This window comes from Psammomys obesus, unplaced genomic scaffold (genome assembly GCF_907164565.1).
Source record: "Psammomys obesus unplaced genomic scaffold, mPsaObe1.curated_primary_1811, whole genome shotgun sequence".
In the NCBI taxonomy this organism is placed as follows: domain Eukaryota; kingdom Metazoa; phylum Chordata; class Mammalia; order Rodentia; family Muridae; genus Psammomys; species Psammomys obesus.
This window is the reverse complement of record NW_026591598.1, coordinates 2899522-2921444: the sequence shown is the minus strand read 5'-3', so window position 1 is coordinate 2921444 and position 21923 is coordinate 2899522. Positions and strand designations below refer to the sequence as shown.

Here is a 21923-nt window from a genome sequence, read left to right as displayed (position 1 = left end):
ATTATTTTGTGTGTGTGTTTTATCTGCATGTCTGTCTGTGCTTCATGTGTGCTTGATTCCAGAAGAGGGCACCAGATCCCTTGGAACTGGAGCTACAGACCTTTGCCCCCTGCCATGTCTGTGCTGGGGATCAAACTCGGGTCCTCTGGAAGAGCAGCCGGTGCTCTGAACTGCTGAGCCACCTCTCCAGCCCCAGGTTCATTTCAGAAGTGCAGCTCAAACAGGCTATGACCACCCCAGGCTTACAAAGTAACTCATAACAGAACTGGCACCTGAATGGACACTTGCTTGGTCCCTTCAGGAGGGTTTTAGCCAGGTCACTCAGCAATCTGTCGGAGGAGAGAGCTAGTTCCCCAGTGATGAATGAAACTGTTCTAGCAGCCACCACCAGTGGCCACTCTGTGTGGAGAAGCCACTGGACAGTCCAGGAGCCACGGAAAGAAAGCCCATGGCACTGTGGCACCTAGTCCAATTCTGTACCCTGTAACAGAGGGTGACCTCTGGTGGCCTGAGAAAAGCTGCGCTCCTGTGCCATGCTGAGTGCTGGGAGGTAGTGGGTTTAATTGTAGACAATAGGGAGGAAGCATGGGGGTGGGGCACCTCAGCTACTAACAGGTCATTCTTTATCTTGCCTTTGCTCCATGCTTCTCCAGCATTCAGCAATATACTGTTTGTTTGTTTGTTTGTTTGTTTGTTTGTTTGTTTGTTTGTTTTTTGAGACAGGATTTCTCCGTGTAGCCTTGGCTATCCTGGAACTCACTTTGCAGACCACAGCGATCCGCCTGCCACTCCTCCCCGAGGGCTGAGATCACAGGCGTGCACCCGGCTTCTTTTGCCTCTTTTCTTCCATTTATTTGTATCATTTACTAACACTCTGCTTACCCTTCTCAAGGGTGACATGGAAGTCTGTATGTGGCTCGGTGGTGGAGCCTTTGCCTCCCAAGAAATGCTGTGTTTGGATCCCTGAGACAATTCTGCCACCTAGCCTGATGATCTGAATTCCATCCCCGGGACCACGTAGAAGGAGAGAATTAACTATCACAGATTGTCCTCTGACTTTCACACATCTGCTATGATGTACACATTCCCACTGACATGCTTATATAAACAAATGTAAAAATAAATTAATTTAATAAGTTCTTTTGAATTGCATTTTTATCGAGTACTCTCCCGTTAAGTTTCTGTTTTATATTGTTATTTTCTGTTTGTTGGGCCTGTGTTCCTGTGTGCATGGTACACCTGTGTGCATGGTACACCTGTGTGTATGGTACACCTGTGTGTATGATGCCCGTGTGTGGACACTGACACGTGCACATACCCGAGTTATGCGCAGAAGTCGGGGACAAATTTTAAGAATCGATTCTTTCCTCCCTCCATGGATTCCAGGAATCAAACTTAAGTCATCAGGCTCGCAGAGCAAGTAATGTTACTCACTGAGCTATCTTACGTATTTGTAAAATGCTTTAATGTGTGCAGCTGTCGCTTGCTTAGTGCACGGCTATGACAGGTTCTTAAGTTATGCCTTTACTCTGACCTCAGTGGTCAGTTTAGTCTCTGGGTTGCTGCTCTGACTCTCCCGCATTTGCACTGCCATGTAGTCTTTGCTTACACATTTATTTATTTAACTTAAAAAAAGGCGGTGGCACATGCTCGTAGTCCCAGCACTCAGGAGGCAGAGGCAGGTAAATCTTTGTGAGTTCAAGGCCAGCCTGGTCTACAAAGCAAGTCCAGGACAGCCAAGGCTACACAGAGAAACCCTGTCTTGAAAAAACAAAAAAAAAAAAAAAAAAAAGAGAAAAGGAAGGAAGGAAGGAAGGAAAAGAAAGAGAAAAAAAGAAATATTTTAGCAGTGGTGGTGCATGCCTTTAATCCCGGCACTTAGGAGGCAGAGGCAGGTGGATGTCTGAGTTCAAGAACAGCCTGGTCTAGAGTGAGTTTCACAACAACCAGGGCTACACAGAGAAACCCTGTCTCAGAAAATACAAAACATTATTTTTATGTGAATGAGTATTTTTCCTGCATATGTGTCTGTGTTCCACATACATGCCTGGTGCCCACCAAGACCAGAAGAGGGCAGCAGATCCCCAGAGACTGGAGTAACACAGTTGTGAGCTGCCATGTGGGTCCTCGGAATCAAACCCAGATCCCCTGCAAACGCACTGGGGCTGTGTCCCCAGCCACTTTTGGTTTAGATAGGGTTTGATAAGCTATTCAGGCCAGTCTTGAGCTGCTTCTTTCGTGTAGGAAGGGCATGAACTTGTACTCCAGCAGCCTCAGTCCTGTAGCTAAGATCACATGTGGTTATCACTGTGTTCCAAGCCTTTTTCTTTTCATTCATTTGTTTGTTTGTTTATGTACTTTTTCTTTATTTTTTTGGTTTTCCAAGACAGAGTTTCTCTGTGTAGCCTTGGCTATCCTGGACTCAGTTTGTAGACCAAGCTGGCCTCGAACTCACAGAGATCCACCTGCCTCTGCCCTTTGTGCCCGGCCCAAGCCTTTTTTTTTTTCTTTTCTTTTCTTGTTTTTTTGTTTTGTTTTGTTTTTTGAGACAGGGTTTCCCTGTGTAGCCTTGGCTGTTGTGGAACTCACTCTATAGACCAGGCTGGCCTTGAACTCAGAGATCCTCTTGCCTCTGCCTCCTGAACACTGGGTTCAAAAGTGTATGCCACCCCCCTCTAAGCCTTTTTAAAAATACACAATTTTTTAAATATATAATTTAAATATACTAAGCCTTTTCATAAATATACAAGTTGGGGACCTCCACACTGAGTTCACTGTCACCTCCACAATGAGATTCACTGTTACCAGAGACAGACAGTATTAGAGTCTCTGAAGTAAGGAGCTAGAGCCCCTGAAAGAGGAGAGAGCCTCTTCTTTTTTCCAAAACAGGGTTTCTCTGTGTAGCCTTGGCTGTCCTGGACTCCATTTGTAGACCAGGCTGGTGTTGAACTCACATGGCCTGCCTCAGCCTCCCTGAGTGCTGGGATTAAAGGCGTCAGCCAGCACTCCTGGCTTGGTTTTGGTTTTTGAAACAAAGTCTTAATTAGTCCAGGCTGGCCCCCAACTTGCCACATAACAGAGGATCGCTCTGATCTTTCTGTCTCCACCTCCCAAGTGCTACAATTACAGGCCACCACTCCTGGCCTCAGTATCCTTCTCAGAAAAATGTTTCATCTCTTTCATGTGTTTCTCATCTCTCCCAACCTGTTCTCCATAGTGTAGGCAACAATTTTTTCAAATGTAAATCTAACCAAAAACTTCTAGTTCTTATTTCTCTGAATTCATTCATGCTCTGTACCACAGCCACTTGAGATTTCTTTGGCTCCTGCCACATTTTTGGCTTGAATTCCTTCTGTCATAGGTTTTCCAAAATGCTGTCTCTTCTTGGATGACACCCGCTATTACCATACTTGCATGGTACTCATTTTCAGCTCTTAACTCAAATTCTGCTTCTTCAGTTTTCCTTGACTCCAGGACAGGTTAAGACCCCCAGCTGTATGCTCTCCTCACTTCCTGTTCTTTTCCTTCCTATCACTTTTCACAGATTATAATTAGATATTTGTTATTGTGACTGTTTCATTAGTATCTGTCATCTCTAGCAGTTTAGAAACCCTTGGAGGGCAGGAAGCAAGCCTCTTTTCATACCCAAGTATCTGCAGCCACAAAGCTTGATGTCATAATGCCTCACACATGGAGATACTCAACTATGTGTGTTAGGTTCACGTATGTACATGCCTAGTCAAGTGTACAACAAAGTTGACCTGGAGTGTGGTGACCTCATAAGGACTGACTTTCCGTCCTGTCAGAGCAGCCCATCCACCTCCTCAAAGGCCTCTCTCTGGGCCGCCGTCATCTGCAACACATAATAGGATATACCACCTACTTGTTTGGCTTCTGAATCACCTGAAACTATCTTCATTCAGCAATGTTGTCTATCAGCTTTCAGAGATAGAATAATAACTGCCATTTATTCATTTGACTAATATTTATTCTGTGCCTACTTCTGATGCACTCAAACACTGTCCGCGTCATGAGGAAACACAAATGAATAAGGCTTCCTTGTTATTCTTAAGGAAAGTATGGTTTTGCAGCACAGTTGGACATATATGCAAATTATAGCCACCTCCTTTAAAACACTAATATTCTAAGGCACGCTCAATGTTTTAAAAGATCACAGAGTGACTATCAAAGCACTTAGCAAAACCCTAGCTAAGAGAGGTGTGTTTAGAATGACTACCCAAGGGAAATAATTTTCAAATCTTCTAATCTCTCACTTTGGATCTGTTTATATCACAAGAAAACAATTTACTTGGCGCTCTTAAACAAGTCCCCTTAAAAAATAACCATCATTAAGTGGCTTTTCATGTCCGTGGCTTTTATTGAACATAGAAACAGCCATACACGCTGTCATGAAGGCTTTGTTACATCATTCACTATTTCTTAATAATTAAGTCATGAGAATCTACCTTTAGAATTCAGTGGTACACAAAACAAAACAATGGTCTGTGTCCTTGGGTGAACTTCAGATAACATCTATTCAGCATGGCTATGGTTTCAGTTTTCCTTAGCATCCTAGAAGCTTAGAACTAATTTTAAATTCAGTTACGGTCCTTTTAAGGCCAAAATAATTGTGGGCTTCTTTTCTTTCTTTTCTTTTTTCTTTTTTGAGAGACAGGGTTTCTCTGTGTAGCCTTGGTTGTCCTGGACTCACTTTGTAGACCAGACTGGCCTGGAACTTAAGTGATCCACCTGCCTTTGCCTCCCTAAGTGCTGGGATTAAAGGAGTGTGCCACCATGCCAGGCTAATTGTGTTTGTCTGTGTGTATGTGTGTTTTAAAGCTGTTTTATTTCTAGATTCTAATTTAAACCATCTTTACATCTATATAGACAATAAAAGTACTAAAATAAACTTAATAGAGGCTGGAGACATAGCCCATGAGTAGTATGCCTAGGGAGCATAAGGCTTGAACCCCAATATGACAAAAACAAACCCAGCAATTTATTATGTTGGGCAATCTTAGAATTGTTTCTTATATTTTACAAAAATAAATGTAAAAGTACATGACCTATGTTACGATCTTTAAAGAGTCGTAGAAACAGAAGAGGACTCAGAAAAGCAACCAAAAAATGACTTTAAAAAAGCAGCAGCAGAGGGCTGGAGATAGCATGCTTCTATTCTCTAACCCAAGTATTGAATTACTTTGACAGCCATCTTGGCTACTAGAAATGAATATCTCAAATTTGGACTGATCTGGGAAAATCTATTACAAAGATACGTTAGGGCCAGATTACAGAAGTCACAACCATTAATATATGAATAATCACAGAAAGGTTTTGAGGGGGATGGTGATGGTTCTGATCTGATCAGTGTTTGAAAGCACTAGAGTTAGTCCCCAGGAAAGTAACAACCACACACAATTTCTAAAAGCAGAACCTTCCTGTGTTCTATTCATTTTGCAGAATATCAGAAGCATTTTCCAGCCAACAGTGCGGCAGAGAATCTAGATGGACCAGAGGAAGAACCTGCCTGAGTTGCCGGATAAGGTCGGATAAGGAAGCCAATTGCCAAATCGGCTATCAAAAGTTCCTACTACTCTGGTGCCCCTTGCTCAGGGGCTTTAAGCCTGTGAGTTTTCTGGTAAGTTTTTTGAGGTTTTGTTTTTTATTTTTCTTTCTTTTAAAATCCTTTTGGCGTAACACATCCATTTGGTGAGCTGATTAATGGCCGGGTCATCTATCCCCAAAATACATTCACTTGTAACACGCATCTTTCCAATTTTGCCCCATGGTTGCACAGGGTGCGTGGATTAAGTAAAGCCTATCCTCAGATAACCCGGCTATGTTTATGAAGATTTCCCAGGACTCAGAGAAAAGCCCTTGATACCCCTTTAGAATCACCTCTTTTATCCGTCACGCGGCCACCGGGGACCCCGTGTCTCCCTAGGTCTCCCCCCCACCCCGCCCCGCTTCCCCTCCCAGGTCCCGGCCGCGCAGGTGCGAAAGACCTCCTAGGCCACACGCGCACAGCCGGTGAAGGGGGCCCTGGGAGGGGCGGGGGCGGGGGCCTTCCCGGTGTTGCTAAGCGACCACGCTCTCCGCCCAGACCGGCTCACTTCCTCCGCAGGGGGCGCCGCGGGAAGAGCCCGGGCCGGCGGACCTCCTGAAGCCTCCCTGTTCCGGCCTTTTCCCCCCTCCGCCGGGCGGTGGCGCGCTCCAGTGACGTCACAGGAGGCGGGGCCAGCGTGGCTGCCGGGTGCCGGAGGCGCCATTGGAGCCGGCTTGGCTTGGGAGCCGTAGCTGAGGAGTTGGGTCCAGGGCCGTGGTTGCGGCCGCGTCTGCGTCTGGTCTCCGGCCCCTCCGCGGCATGGCGTGCGGGGCGACGCTGAAGCGGCCCATGGAGTTCGAGGCGGCGCTGCTGAGCCCCGGCTCCCCGAAGCGGCGACGCTGCGCCCCTCTGCCCGGCCCCACTCCGGGCCTCAGGCCCCCGGACGCCGAGCCGCCGCCGCTTCAGATGCAGACGCCGCCGGCGGGTCTCCAGCAGCCCGCCCCGCCCGGCAGCGAGCGTCGCCTACCAACTCCGGGTAACCTGCGCCGCTGCTGCGGACTTGGCAGGGAGCCAGGCCGGGGCGTGGGGGTGGGGTGGGGAGGGTGCGGGGGTCGTGGACGCCGGTCGGGGTCATCGCACCCCATTATCGGCCTTGGGAGAAAAAGGAACTGGGGTGCTGGCTGGGCCCGGTTGCTTCCGGGGACGAGAGACATCCGGGAAGGGCAGTGGCCCCACAGTGTCGGTTTTCGGGTTTCCTGGAGCCGGGGGAGCTAGAGGGGTGGGCACCAGGGTGAGGTGGGGATACCCCAGGCCGCCGAAGGCCCTCGGTGCCCCTGAAGCCCCTTCTACCTCCGCTGTATGGAACCTCCTAGCTGATCCAGTGGGCCATGGAAAATTGGATTCTGCTCACGAATCCAGCCTAGAGTGGGGCGGGAGACGGATTAGAGGGGAAGGGGCGTGAGGGTGTGCGGCCCCGCACTTTAGTTCCCTAAAGCTGGAGCCTGTAGGGAGACTTGATTTCTCCCAGTCTTTAGGGACCAGAAGCCATCCCAGCAGTCATGGAATACGATTTCACCCTGACTATTTCTTAGAGCGGCTGGCCATGTTGTACTATTGTCTTGTTTCATGTATGGTTTGAAGTGGGTAGTTGGTCGGTGAGTGTTTGAGAATCCTGCAGTATACAGAGCTTCTGCACTAAAAATTCAAATATCTAATACAGTGACTCGACTGGAGTAAAGCACTTCATTTTGGCCAAGGCAAAAGGAAGGACTCATGTGACAGTAAAGATAGCTATCATATTGCAGTAGGAGGAAGGAAAGTGCTTCAGCGTTGATATTCAGCAATTTTAAAGAGGTCCCAGAAATGAGCCCTCAAAAAGTGGATTTGGGCAAGTCGTTTCTTTGCCTTCCCCCCACCCTCTCAGGAGTTAGCAAAACCTGTAATCCCTTTAAATCATTTTTTCCTCGTCTCTTTCAGTCACCTTTAGTTTTCATTTTCTCCTTTCGCTGCGCATCCACTCAAGGATATTGCTGCCACCATTAGACCTCTCTCAAGCTTTATCTCCATGCCATGTTCACTTCTTAATCATAGAATTTAAAGAAATAACCTACATTTTCTTTAAACTGTGTCTCTGCCCTTTCCCCCAGACCTACTTTGCTATCTCTTTTTCCTTGAGTTTATTAATCTCGGTATTCTTCCCTTTGCTGATTTGTGACAGTGTCTCAGTCTATATAGAATGGCCTAGGATGCATGGTGTGGCCCAGGCCTGTCTTGAACTCACCAATCCTCCTATCCCAGCCTCACAAGTGCTGGAATTACAGACTTGTACCCCATTATGGCTTATACCAATAATCATTTTTTGTTTTGTTTTTCGAGACAGGGTTTCTTTGTGTAGCCTTGGCTGTCCTGTACTCACTTTGTAGACCAGGCTTGCCTCAAACTCACAGAGATCCGCCTGCCTCTGCCACCCAGAGTTCTGGGATTACAGATGTGAGCTGCCACGCCCAGCCTCAATAATCATTTCTAAATGATGTCTCACATCCATTACCTAGTCTGACCCATAATACAATCTTTTCCATTTAAATTCCCTGATGACTTAGTGTTATATATAGCCTTACACAGAATGACTGAACACGTGGAAGATTTTTATGAAGGGCCCAAAAGCAGGGGCAGGCAGTGCTGCGACAGGAAAATTGCCTGAGCCTAGAAACTCCACCCCAGGCAGAGCAACATATGAACACCCCATTTCAGAAAGGCAGAGGCATAGATGTCTGTTTATATCAGTTATTTTTCAGCACTTTCTATACCATGTGTGTTGTGGTCCAGATGAACTCAGATGTTTAATGATCATTGTTAAATGTATTCAGAAGACTAAATGTGGCAGAGTTCTGTAATGAGACCATCCTCCTTTGTTGTTGTGGGTGCTGGGTTTGGAATCCAGAGCCTCAGTCATGTTCTGGGGAAACTAAATGCCCAGAACTCAAGTTACATTTTTTTAACTTTTTAATTTATTAAATACACTCAACCCCATGTTTCTTAATGCTTATTGGATTTTTATTCTGTCAGTCATGAAAGAAGTGTGATGTATTGGTGCATTATTTAATGCTTTAGCTTAGGTAAAACATATTATCTAGATTCAAGGATAAAAAAGAGATACCGTCAGCTGCTCTATAATAGAATTAAGCAGGTTTGGCATTCCATACTGTAGTCTCAGCACTTGAGAAACAGAAGCAATATTGCTACAATCTCAGGGCCAGCCTGGTCTATCTCATGAATGCTAGGCTACCCAGGGCTTATCCAGACCCTGTCTCAGAACACCAAAAAAACACCTTAGGTGATGTCACCTAAGGGGAAAATGAGTTTAACAACATGATTTTTAAAAATTTTCCTTCTCTTCATCCTCCCTTTTTTTTTTGGGGGGGGGGAACTAAAGGTGGGAGAAACATGTAGCCCATGCTGGTCTTGGAATCTAATAACTATTGATGACCTTGCAGTCTGAGCCTCGAGCGCGGGGCTTTTGATGTATTGCCTGAATTTGAGCCATTCTGACTTTATTGAGTGGCATCCCACTTGTTACTGCTGTGTAACCAGCAGGGGTGAGTTTGAACTCCTGTCCTCCCTGTCTCTACCTCCCCATACTGAGTAGACAGACTCTTGCCACCATGCCTTTTGGGGGGCGGGGGGCACAGTTTCTTTTCTTCTTTTTTGGTTTTTCAAGACAGGGTTTCTGTGTGTAGTCTTGGCTGTCCTGGAACTCTGTAGGTCTGCCTGCCTCTGCCTCCCCAGTGCTGCGGTCAAAGGCAAAGGTGTGCCCTGTAAGAGTTTCTTTGGGTAGATAGACCTCATTGGTCTAGAACTCACAAAGCTCCACCTGCCTCTGCCTCCTGGGTGCTGGAATCTGGGGTGTTCTCCATGCCCCACCTAGCACTGAGTCTTTAAAGGCATTTAGTTGGTGCTTGTAGTAATTCAGAAACACTAAAGAGCTTTAAGGAGGAATTTAGCCTGATAAATAACCTGGAAGCTAAAAGCTAAGTAATAATGAGAATTGAGGATTAAAAGCATCATTACTGAGGAGGAGGCAGGAGGATCGCTTTGAGTCCCAGGCCAGCCTGGTTTACAGAACAAGTTCTAGAACAACCAGGGCTACACAAAGAAATCTTGTCTTGAAAACCAAAATTAAAAAATAAATAAATGCTGCGTCCTTTCTTTAGGTTGTCTTCAGAAGAAAGCACCTGTTTTCCTTCTATGTAGAGGGTAGTAAGAATCTTGGACTCTGTAGTGGGGCTTACTAGCCTGGCAGCTGTGTATTTCCATTGTTCACTTTGCTCAGCAGCAGACAGTTGGAGTTTGTCAGAGCTCTTCTGCCCTCATACTTGTCCTCTCTTGTTTCATAGCAGTTGCTTACACCCTCGTATTGAATGAATCTGGCAGGAATGCACTTGAGGAGGAGGACTTAAAAAAAAGGAAGCCTCCCTATACATAGGGATCTAGAGCCTGAATTTCACATTGCTGTGTTTGTTCTAGCATTTAAGCAGAGTTAGTTTACCTAGATGTGCAACTACAGATCATACCGTCACTGGCACCATTATCACTTCCGTGATTTTGGTTCTCATTACCTGTTCAGATAGACATTTTCCATTTATATTGAATAACTAGACTAAAGATTTGGAATGACTTCCTAAAATTGCTCATAGCAAACAAAGTGCCATTATCAACACCTCCCACCCCTGACAAATATGGTTAAGGCAAAGTATACACTGGAACAGTGTGAGTCGGGGGATCTAATTTCCTGGTTTTAGATGGGTCTATGAAGCACTGGCTGGTCTGACACTTGTTATATAGGCCAGGGTGGCCTCCAACTTCGAAGTGATCCTCCTTCTCCTACCCCCACCTCCCTGTATTGGAATCGCAGGCATTTATCACCATGAATACAGTCTCTGCTTGAAACCCACATCCTTTTAAATGCTTGTCTCCAGATACAGTCATATAGTTGCTAATTGCTGTTTCCTGCTTGTTAGCAAATTCAGTTTGTGATGACTGACTCAGGATAATCATTTTGAGTTTTAGCAAACATTGTTGTAATACCACCTTTGTTTTTCCAGTGCTCAAAACCGAATGTAGATTGCATGTGAAACCTGTGCGCTACCGCTGACCTGTATCCTTGGCTCTCATTTTACTTTGTTTTTGTTTGGTTTGTTTTGGTTTTATTTGTGTGTGGTTTTGTTTTTTTCAAGACAGTTTCTCTGTGTAGCCCTGGTTTACCTGGAACTCATTCTGTAGACCAGGTTGGGCTTGAGCTCACAGATCTGCCTCCCTCTGCCTCCTGAGTTCCTGAGTGCTGGGATTACAGGCGTGGGCCACCTCTTGCTAAGGTGCTTTGGCTGGACATCAGCTTACTCTTCTCCAGTATAGCCTTTATCTTGGGATCCTCTTGCCTTGGCCTCCAGAGAAACTGGGATTACAGATTGTCATCACTGGACCCAGCTCAGAAATGTTTTGGTTTGAGATCATACCTGACTCCAGAACATTTGTTTGTTTTGAGACAGGGTCTCACTCAGCCCAGGCTGTGTGGAACTCTGTATAGCCCTGGCTGACCTTGACCTAGCCTTGATCCTCCTGTTTCTGTTTCCCAATCACTGAGATTACAGCTTGTGTTTTAAGACTGTCTCATGTAGCCCCGACTGTGTGTGTAATAGAAGATGACTTTGGGTTTCTGATTCTCCTACTAACCACCTTTCAAGTGCTGGGATTACAGGCATGGGCTTGCCACCACACCCACTTACAAGTTTTTTTTTCTTTAATAATTTATTTTATTTTTAATTATGTGTTTGTGTATGTGTCTGCATGTGGCTGTGTGCATGTGAGTGTGGTGCCTGCAGAGGCTCTGGGGTCCTCTGGAGCTAGAGTTACAGGTGGCTGTGAGCAGCCTAATGTGGGTGCTGGGAACTGAATTTAGATCCTCTGGAAAACAGTGTTTCTTAACTTCAGAGCCATCCCTCTGGCCCTCTCAGAAATACTTAATGAGCTTTGATAATCAATCCCAAACAGTAGCCCTGAGCTCCTCCCTGCGCTCCTTTAAAGTCTTATGGGCCGAAAACTCAATTGTTAAAAGGTGTTTAGTGATAAGAGACTCACCCAAAATACTGTGTTTTGTGGAAATATAAACCTTAATCAAGCTAAGGCAGGGGGATTGCAGTGAATTTAAGACTAATGTGGACCACAGTTTGAAACCATTTCTCTAAAAAAGAACCACATATGATGACCCACACCTTCAATCTCAGTGCTTGGGAAATAGAGAAGGGGATCATCAAGAGTCCACGGTCATCTCAACTATACAGCAAGATCAAGGTCAGCATAGGCTACATGAGACTCTGTCTCCAAAACCAAAACAAATTAAAAATAACAGCATGGCTTAGTTAACTTTGAATTATATTGCCTAATCCAGCAAAACACTGGTCTGACTTGCTTGCTTACCATAAAAAAAGGTAAAGGAAACTGGCTTAACCAAAATAGCTATTATTTTAGGAATTAAACTTTTTTGAAATTTATTTTTATGTATATGAGTGTTTGCCTGCATGAATGTGCGCCACTTGCACAGCAAACACTTATACACTGAGCCATCTCACCAGCTCCATAAACAGAATAAGAACACCATGTCCTAAGCTATATGACTAGTTTAAAGACCTTTCTTGCCTATCTTAAGAAAGTTTGTGGGTGGGAAGTCTGAGAAAATGACCATAAGATGAGTGTTCAATTTTATTTTCTTTTTTACTAGAACAAATTTTTCAGAACATAAAGCAAGAATATAGTCGTTATCAGAGGTGGAGACATTTAGAAGTTGTTCTCAGTCAGAGTGACGCCTGTACTTCAGAAAGCCAGCCTCCCTCCTCGGCACTCAACGCACCAAGTTCTCCAGGTAAGCATACTTTGGTGTTGAAAATCTGTTTTCAGAGTTTGTGATCGGGGTTTGGTGCAGACCTAGCATATTTGGGGACTAAGGCCAGGATTGTGTATTTGAGACCAGATTGTGATACAGAGCAAGACCCAGCCTCAACAGGGTCTCTCTGTAGCTGCAGTGTGTCCTTAGCCACCTATGCTGTGTTGCTTTTCCATCACTGTGACAGTGGGCCTGACAGGAGCACTTGAGACAGGAAGGCTTATTTTGGCTTATGGTTTCAGATGGTATTTTCCTTTGTGACAGCAGAGGCATGGGAAAGAGGCTTGGTTTCTGCAGTGAGCTTTTGGCTTCTGGTGAAGTGGCTGGATTTGTGCAGTGAGTTTTTAGCTTCCTTTTCATATGGTGCAGACCAGGAAATGGGGATAACATAGGACCAGATGCAGATACAAACTTCAAAGGCCTGTCCCAGTGACCTATTTGCACCTGCCAGGTCTCAAAGACACCACAGCCTTCAAAATAATGCCACAGGCTAGGAAACAAGCACTTAAAACATATGGATTGTATGAGTGTTCTAGATCAAACCAAAACATGGAACTAAGTTACTTCTTATTTAAACTTAGTAATTAAGTGTTTTTTGTTTTGTTTTGTTTTAATTGTTTGCTTTAAGGTTTTGCTTTTGGTATGGGCAAGTTGTTTATAAGATAGAGTCTCACCTACAGTTCTGCCTGGCCTGGAACTCCCAGAGGTCCTCTTACTTTACTCCCGAGTGCTGGAATTAAAGTTGTGTGCCACCTTGCCTGTCCCTTGTTTTGTTGAAACAAAGTCTCGGTACATCTCTCCTGCTGGTCTGGAGCTCACTATAAAGACTAAGCTGTACTTCAACTTGTGGCAGTTTTCTTGCCTACTGACTACATTCATGAGCCATCACACCCAGCAAGGTCAAAAATCTAGGTGCTTAAAGAGTAGTCACATGTGGCTGCTGTATTAGCATACGACTGTAGGAAGTTTGTTTTAGAAAATTCTGTTGGGGCAGTCCTGCTTTATAACCTTGACATGTGGTTTGTGAGGTCTGTGCTCTGAAATCTCAGGATTTGGTTGTCTCTGTCACTTAATGAGCTAGACTGGCCTTCTGTGTCCCTGAGAATGGTCAGCAGGCAGTGTTGCCAACCTCTGTTCCTAAAACACTAGAAAGGTCTGTTTCCTCAAAGTCTTCAATTTATTACCAGTTTTAATGTTAAAAATTATCTTTCTTAAAGTTATTGACTGGGACTCTTGAATCCTAGAACTTGGGGAAGCAGAGGCAGGTAGATCTCTGTGATTTCAAGGCCAGCCTGGTCTACAAAGTGAGTCCAGGACAGCCAAGGCTATACAGAGAACCCCTGTCTGGAAAAAACAAAAAAAAAGCTTATTGACTGGGACCTACCTATCTCATCATTCTGGAGGCAGTGTCAGGCAGATCTCAAGTTCAAGTTCAAGGCCAGCATGATTTACATCGTTCCAAAAAAGCCAGTGCTTTGTAGGGAGACTTGTTTTTTGTTGTTGTTGTTTGTTTGTTTGTTTGTTTGTGTTAAGAGGGGAGGTAGAAAGAGGGGGTGAAGGAGAGGGAGAGAGAAGACTGTCTCCTGATAAATTAGTGCTTTCAGGATCTTGGTGGGTAGGAAGAGCAGGTAAAGGTTTTTACTTTGGGAGTGGGGGAAATGTTTTAGCACTAGAGAGAGTTGCACAGCATGATGACATTGAACGCCACTGGATTTTTCACTTTGAAATGGTTAATTCCATGTTTCAGTTATTACTCTGCAATGCTAAGGATCAAATCAGAGCTTTGTGCAAAAATGTTCTGCTACTTCCTGCACTGCCAGCTCTCTGTCCCTTCAAATAGTATTTTAATTTTTATTCATTTACTTTATGTGTGTGGGTGTTTTGCCTGAATGTCTATATACTGAGTGCCTAGTGCCAGCAAAGGCTAGAAGAGGACATCAGATCCCCCAGAGCTGGAATTTCAGACGGTTGTAAGCAGCCATGTGAATTCTGGGAATTGAACCAGGTCCTCTAGAATTGTAGCCATTGCTTTTAATTGTCTGAGCCATCACTCCCACCTCTCAAGTGTTGTTATTTATCTGTTTGTTTATTTGTTTTTCTGTGTGGCCCTGGCTGTCCTGGAACAATCTCTGTAGACAGAAGATGGCCTCCACACCCATCTACTGAAATGTTATTTTAAATGAGCCACAAATCTTAAAACTTTAGAGACCGAGGGTGAAGTTTTTGTTTACTTTGTTTTATGGTTTTTAATTTGGGGACAGAATCTTAACGAAGTTGCCCAAAATTTATTTTATTTTATTTTTGAGACAAGGTTTCCCTTTGTAGCTTGGCTGACCTGGACTCTTCCCTGTGTAGTTTGGCTGACCTGGACTCACTTTGTAGACCAGGCTGTCCTGAAACTCCCAGAAATCTGACTGCCTCTGTCTGCCTGAGTTCTGTAATTAAAGATTTGCTCCACCAGGCCTGGCACTTTGATAAATTCTCATCTCATCCTCCATAGCATCTGGGATCTTAGTGAACTAACATGGAAATAAAAAAAAAAAAATATGTAAATATAAATATATATGGATTTTTAAAGATTTATTTATACAGCATTTTGCCTACATGTGCATGCATATCAGAAGGGGACACCAGAGCTCACTATAGATCATTATGAGCCACCATGTGGTTGCTGGGAATTGAACTTGGGACCTTTGGAAGAACAGCCAGTGCTCTTAACTTCTGGGCCATTTCTCCATTCCTATATATGATTTTTTTTTTTTTTTTATTGCATTTAATTATGTTGGGAGGTAGAAGTACTCATGCCATGGCATGCATGTCATGGTCAAAAGATAACTTACAGGAATTGGTTCTCTCCTTACACTGTCTGGGTTCACTCAAACTCAGGTCATCAGGCTTGGTGGCAAGTGCCTTCACCTACTGAGTCATCGCACTGGCCCAGTAATTTTAAACTAGTAGAAAATGTGATTAAGAAATTATTACAAATGGATGAGTGGCCAGATGTTTGGTCATGTTTCATTTGTAGAGGAAAAAGAAAGTTTTATTTATTTTAAGAGATTAAAAAAAAAAAACCCACAAAAGATTTGTTTCAGGGAGGTAGGTAGCTGACAGGAACGAGGAAACAAATTTTAGACTGACTTTGAAGATCTCAGGCTGGGCTTTGGCTTGATCTTTATGCTGATTTATAAGGCTGCTGCTTGCTTTCTTTGGTCTCACTTCCAAAGTCGAAGCTTGCTATAACCTTATCCTTCCCATTTTTGCTGAAAACTGAGTGAGTTTGGTTGATTAAACCCATTTACATCTGAAATCCTAGGACCCAATAAGCTGAAAATGACAGTTTTGATGTTAACAGCCTCTGCTGGTAAAGTGAAAAGAAAAATTGAAGAAGGCATTTAGATAAGAGACTCCTAAGTAGCAGGCAATGACCTTGACCTCTGGATCCTCCTGCCTCCTTTTGGAAGTGCTGGGTTTATAGGAGTCTAAATCGCTAAAGAGCTTGAGTTAATGAAACCAGGTGACTGGCTAGAAATGTGGCTCAGTTGGTTGAGTGCTTGCTTAGCATGAAGCCTGGGGGGCTCCCCAGCACCTCATAAAACCAGTGTTGTAGTCCCAGTCTTTGGGGAGGTAGTGGCGGAAGGGTCAGAAATTAAAGGTAATTTGGGGTTACTAACAAAGTCAAGGCCACCTTGAACTTCTTGAGACCATTTCCAAAAAGGGAGTGGAAAAGGGTTAATGTCAGTGATTTGTTTTACAATGTTGAGCAAGTCTGATGGTCCTGAATCTCAGACTTCCTGAGTCTTAGAAAAATAAAAAGATGCCTGGGCCCTGCCATGCTACAGAATTAAATTATCAAAGTGTATTTTGGTATTTGTGTTACAGTCAAACACATCCAATCTAATGCCCATAGGGGCCACATGTGCCTCAGGGTAGTTGTGAGTGAAGTCCAGTACAAAATCATGAATTTAAAACAATATGAGGTTGCAGGGCATGGTATCCATCTTTAATCCCAGCACTGGGAAAGCCGAAGCCGGTGGATCTTTGATTTCAAAAACATCCTGGTCTAGTCCAGTTCCAGGACAGCTAGGGCTCTCTACACAGAAAAACCCAGTCTTTTGAGTTTTTTGGTTGGTTGGTTGGTTGGTTGGTTTTTTTCTTTTTGAGAAAGGGTTTAATCTTGGCTATCCTTGAGAAAGGGTGTAATCTTGGCTATCCTGGACTTACTTTGTAGACTGCGCTGGCCTCAAACTCACAGAGATCCACCTGCCTCCCAAAATTCAGTCTCTTAAAAAAAAAAAAAAAAAAAGGAGAAGGTGTAATAGCTCACATTTGTAATCTTATCTCTTAGAAAGATGGAGATAGCCAAGATCCCCAGAGCTTTCTGACCAACCAGGCTACCCTATCTGAAGTAACTTGAGTATTTATATGAAGGTGGTTAATTCTGAACCACAGAACTGGAATGCTGTATAAAGATTTATCTGTTTAGGGTCATATAGGCAATACTGGGACCTGGCTCAAGCCTTGTACTAGGCAAATACTCTACCACTGAGAAAACCCATCTTTTATTTTTATTTCGAGACAGGGTCTTGTTAAGTTTCGTGTGGTTCTTTCTGCCTCTAGAGTAGCTGTGGTTGAGGGCATGTGCTGCTGTGCATGGCTTATATTTATGTTCTTGCCAGGTGCCTCCTGGATGAAGAAGGACCAGCCCAGCTTTACCCTTCGACAAGTGGGGATAATATGTGAGCGTCTCTTGAAAGACTATGAAGATAAAGTCCGGGAGGAGTATGAGCAGATCCTCAGTACCAAGCTGGCAGGTAGGCTGAGGCGTGGGGTGCTGCTGCTGTTGATGCGACTCAGAAAAGAGGTCTTCATGCAGGAGGGGTCACGGGACTGTGAGCTGACGCCGCTCTTGGTGGTGTCACTGGTGTACATTGTGTGTAAGAACTCATCTGCATTTCCGAAAGCTTTTCTTTAAGACTTTTGCATACGTAAAGGCATGAAATGGGCCACCAGCTGTTGAACAGGTGGTTGGCCTGTCGCACTGACAGGTGCTGGGGTTGGTGCGGTACAGTGTCAGCAGCATGTTCAAACTTGTGCACCAGAGTCACTTTGTTAGTGTACAGGTTGAGCACTCTTTGCTTTGGGAGGTGGGATAGGGAGAGGTCAGCTGAGGCTAAGGAAAGGGATTATTAGTAATGACAGGTAGAGCCTTCTGTGATAAAGGTAGTAATAGAGGCTAGAGAACGGCTCAGCGTAGAGTGCTTCCTGCTCTCCCAGAGGACCTGGGTTCCTAGCACCCATGTTGGGTGACTCCAGACCACCTGTAACTCCAGCTCCAGCTGATCCAACTCTCTGTCTGGACTCCAAAGACACCTGCACTCAAATGTACATATCAACACATGCACACATATATATATACACAAATTTAAAAAGTAATAAAAATAAATCTGCAACTTACTGTGTGGACCCGGCTAGCCTCAAACTCATAGAGATCCTCTTGTTTCCACTGTGTTCACCTTTTTTTTTTTTTAGTTGGGAATCTGCCTTTCCCATTTGCTTGGACAAGCCCTCCGTTACTGATCCCACTGTAATCCCACTCACTCATGTTTTCATTTTATAAGGAAGAAAGGACCTCAGAAATCCAAGCTTATCTATCTATATCCTGGCAGGCCATTGGTAGAGGGTAGAGTTACAGGAGAAGAAAAACAGTGTTTGAGTAGAGAATGCAAACAGGGAAGACAAATGCCATCCCCTAACTTGCCTAAGCGGTTAGGGATGGGTTTCAATATATACTTTATTCTATCTCCACAGAACAGTATGAATCTTTTGTGAAATTTACACATGATCAGATTATGCGGCGATATGGGACAAGGCCAACAAGCTGTAAGTATACCAAGTTTTTCTTTAACATTTCCAAGGGTTGTTTTTTGTTTGTTTTCTTTTTTTTTTTTTAAGACATTTCTCTGAGTAGTCTTGGCTGCCCTGCTTCTGCTGCCCGAGTGCTGGGCTTAAAGACATGCGCCACCACACCTGACTCAAAATTTGCAAGAACAATATTTTGCTTGGTAGAATTTTGTGTCCTGAGAGCAAAAGGCCCTTAATTGGTGTGCTTGCAGAGGACCCAGGCGCAGTTCCCCACACCCACATGGGGGCTCAACCACCAGTGCCTTCATTTCCAGGAGATCTGAGCCTCCTGATCTCTGAGGGCACCTGGCACACATGCAGTACACAAACATACATTCAAGCAAAACATTTATATACATAAAGTAAGTAAATCTAAAACATAAATATTATTTAGAGCCCTTATAAAATGAAATGGCTAAGAATACTTCGGTGTCCAGCACAATGTCAAACCAACAACTTCTAATTTTACATAATTTTCACAATATCCTGTGAGGTGGAACTTTTGATAATAACCCCATTTTATTGGTAAGGATAATACTTACAGATGTTAGATGATTTGCTCAAGTTTCTGTAGTCAGCCAAAATTGCTACCTACAGTCATCTGACTCTTAATAGCTGTCTTTTTGGTAATGTCTTTTCTCTAGAAAGGTGGTTTCAGTTAGCTTATGAAATTGTTTTGGTTTTCTGAGACAGGGTTTCTCTGTATAAGCCTGGCTATCCTGGAACTTGCTTTATAGACCAGGCTGGCCTGAACTCACAGAGATCCTTCTGCCTCTGCCTCCCAAATGCTGGGATTAAAGGCATGTTCAGCTCTGGTCAAGATTACATTTTGTTTTGTTTTGTTTATTTTGTTGAGACAGGGTTTCTCTGTGTTGCCTTGGCTGTCCTGGACTAACTTTATAGACCAGGCTGGTCTCAGACTCACAGAGATCTGCCTGCCTCTGCCTCTGCCTCCCTGAGTGGTGAGATTACAGGCATGCGCCACCGTGCCTGCGTGTGTGTTTTAGAAAGGGTGAGACTACATCTTCATTGTTCTTTCCATTTGTCTAATTTGCAGATGTATCCTGAAGCCTTCTTGCCTATCTGGGTACCAGGTGTGACCTCAAGAGATGGCTGCTGTACACTTTTTGCAACTGGTTTGATATCACATTTCAGCTCCAACTTTGCATCCTGAGAACACTTAAATGTTTCTGCAGGTCCATTTTATACAACTTGAAAGACCTTAAAACTTTCTGGTTGCCACAAGCATATCTTTCTTTTCTGCTCATCCACTAAACAGCTGTGCCCTACTGTGATAGGTTTTCCAAACAAAAGTACCTGGAGCAGCAGTTCAGCAAAGAATGCCTTCAGTGGCTCTCAACACGTGGAGTTTCCCCAAGCACAGCTCTGTGAGAAGTGTGTGAGTGTGTGTGTGCGTATGTCTGTGTGTTTTAAGTTATTATTTGTATTGTGTAAAATTTTTTTTGATCTTGGGGATTCTGGCTGTGAATTTGATGCACGACAATTATGGTTAAAAACATTTTCTTGGTCTTTAAAAGATCATTAATGTTTGGTGACCATATAAGTTGTAACAGTGGGTTGTTTATGTGTAGGTATTATCGTTAAATACAGGGACTGTTTCCAGGCACAGAATTTGAATCATAAGTTAGGATGGACATTAGACGTGATTATGATGATGTAGGGAAGGTCTGCAGTCCTGAATCTGCAAATACATGGTGAGAAATTAGAACAAACTGGAGACGGGCCATCAACACATGGACTCTGCCTAGCTGTGCTGGAAAAATACTTTGACTCCAAGCCTTAAAATACCCTGTGGAGTCTGAGCTCACCTCATTCATACAGTCACGGAGCTCCCTGGACACTGAACTTCTACAGGGAAGAGATCTCCCCTGGAGCAGAACATCAGGGTGTGCTCAGAACGTAACACGGGAGTGCGGGGCTGGGCCAGGCTCCAGCACTGCTACCTGGGAGGAGCCACTCACCTTCTCATCAGTTTCAACACAGAATCTGGATCCTTTGTCCAGGTTCCCCCAAACTCTCCTAAGGTGTCCGTGGTCAACTGTTTGAGCTTGATTTTGGCAACCCCCTGCCTGAAGTTGCTTATTGGCTGTTCTGCGCCTTGCTCCCAAGGCTGTGAGCAGAAAGCAGCCTGTGTTTTGAGGAGGTGGAAGTTAAGCATACATTTATTTTACTGTGACTTGTCAGGACCACATTTTACAAAATGCCTTGTTTCCTTTACTATTGTTTTGGAAAGGAAAGTTTATGACAATTGTTTTAGTTTGAATATAGAATAGTTTTATTAATTACGGCTTTATTTTGGAAAATTCTTGAGTTTTAATTCAAATGTTTGCCAATACCTTCCAAAGTAAGGTGATATTCAGAGACAGTTGTTGAGATCAGCTGGCTTGCGGACATTTCTGGGGTATTCACATTTGAAGATTCCTTGTTAATGAATGTCTTTGACTTAAATCTAACCAAAAAACTGCAACATTATTCTTTGTACATTTTCATTATATAGTGTTAACAGGCTTAGTTGCAAACAAATAAAATACTTAAGCTATTTGTTTACCTTGCCTTCTTGATACTGTGATGGTGTGTATGAGTTCAGAGGACTCTATATGGCTGCTATAACTATCCACAGTTCAACCTGTTGGAGATTTACAGACTCCTAGTGCCCACTATTGCTCTTTTACTAATTAAAGAATGATTGACTCACCTCAAGGACAGCTCGTTTCCTCTCTTCTTTCTCTAGGGTAGTTGCTTGTTTCGTAAAGGAGTCATAGTAGTGGCTCTGATGGGGTGGCTAAAGTCCTGTGGCTCTGCCAAGTCCTGAAGGCTGCTCACCCAAGACCTGTTAGACACCACTGTGCTGTGCTTCCTTACTAAGCATTCCTGTGAGTGACTTCTGGCTAGAAGTGGCTTTCATGACTAGTAGTCATGCCCACCCTCTCAACTGCTAACAGTGCCTGCAGGCTGTTTTCAGGTTACCCTTTGGGTACACTGAGTATGATACCACTGTGGTTGGCATTAGGGGAATTGAAAGTATACATTTGGGGACCTGGAAGTCTTTGAAACTCAAGGTCATTATTGGTTACATAGTGTTCAGGACCAGCCTGGACTGTGTAAGTACATGAGACCTCATATGTATATGCATATATGTGTATATGTAATATATATTATGTACATGTATGCACAAATACATATTTTTTGGTTTTTTAGCTTCATTTTGACTTCTGGGGCTTAAGGGTACTTCACATACATGTATGGAAATGCCATTGTCCAGTGGAAATCCTGACTTAAGAATAAAACCTACAAAAGCAACAAGGATGCACTGTTGTAGGGGGCTAGTTAAGTTACATAGCTGGGTGTGGTGACTCATACCTGTGTTTCATATGTTCTAGTAGAGTGCTGTCTAGAATGCTCAAGACCCTGGGTGTTTGGTCTCTGGCACTGCATAAAAGCAAACGAGGCACATGTCTTACTTAGATTAGGGAGGTAAGAAGAGATCAAAGCCCTTAGCTACATGATGAACTTGGAAGC

The 21923-nt window shown here is 44.0% G+C and overlaps 1 protein-coding gene and 1 long non-coding RNA gene across 2 annotated transcripts; both read left to right on the top strand.

Annotated features, from left to right (window-relative positions):
• Positions 1-1088: 1088 nt before the first annotated feature.
• Positions 1089-5481, top strand: LOC129679664 (uncharacterized). Its single transcript, XR_008720573.1, has 3 exons — positions 1089-1113; positions 1387-1420; positions 5461-5481. It is a non-coding gene; the product is annotated as an uncharacterized LOC129679664 (long non-coding RNA).
• A 759-nt stretch (positions 5482-6240) lies between these two features.
• Akirin1 (akirin 1) lies at positions 6241-20947 on the top strand. The gene is made up of 5 exons (XM_055611382.1): positions 6241-6581; positions 12321-12461; positions 17159-17293; positions 18291-18362; positions 19441-20947. Exons 1-5 carry the CDS (start codon positions 6365-6367, stop codon positions 19449-19451), a joined length of 576 nt encoding a protein of 191 aa, XP_055467357.1. The 5' UTR covers positions 6241-6364; the 3' UTR covers positions 19452-20947.
• The last annotated feature ends 976 nt before the right edge of the window (positions 20948-21923 follow it).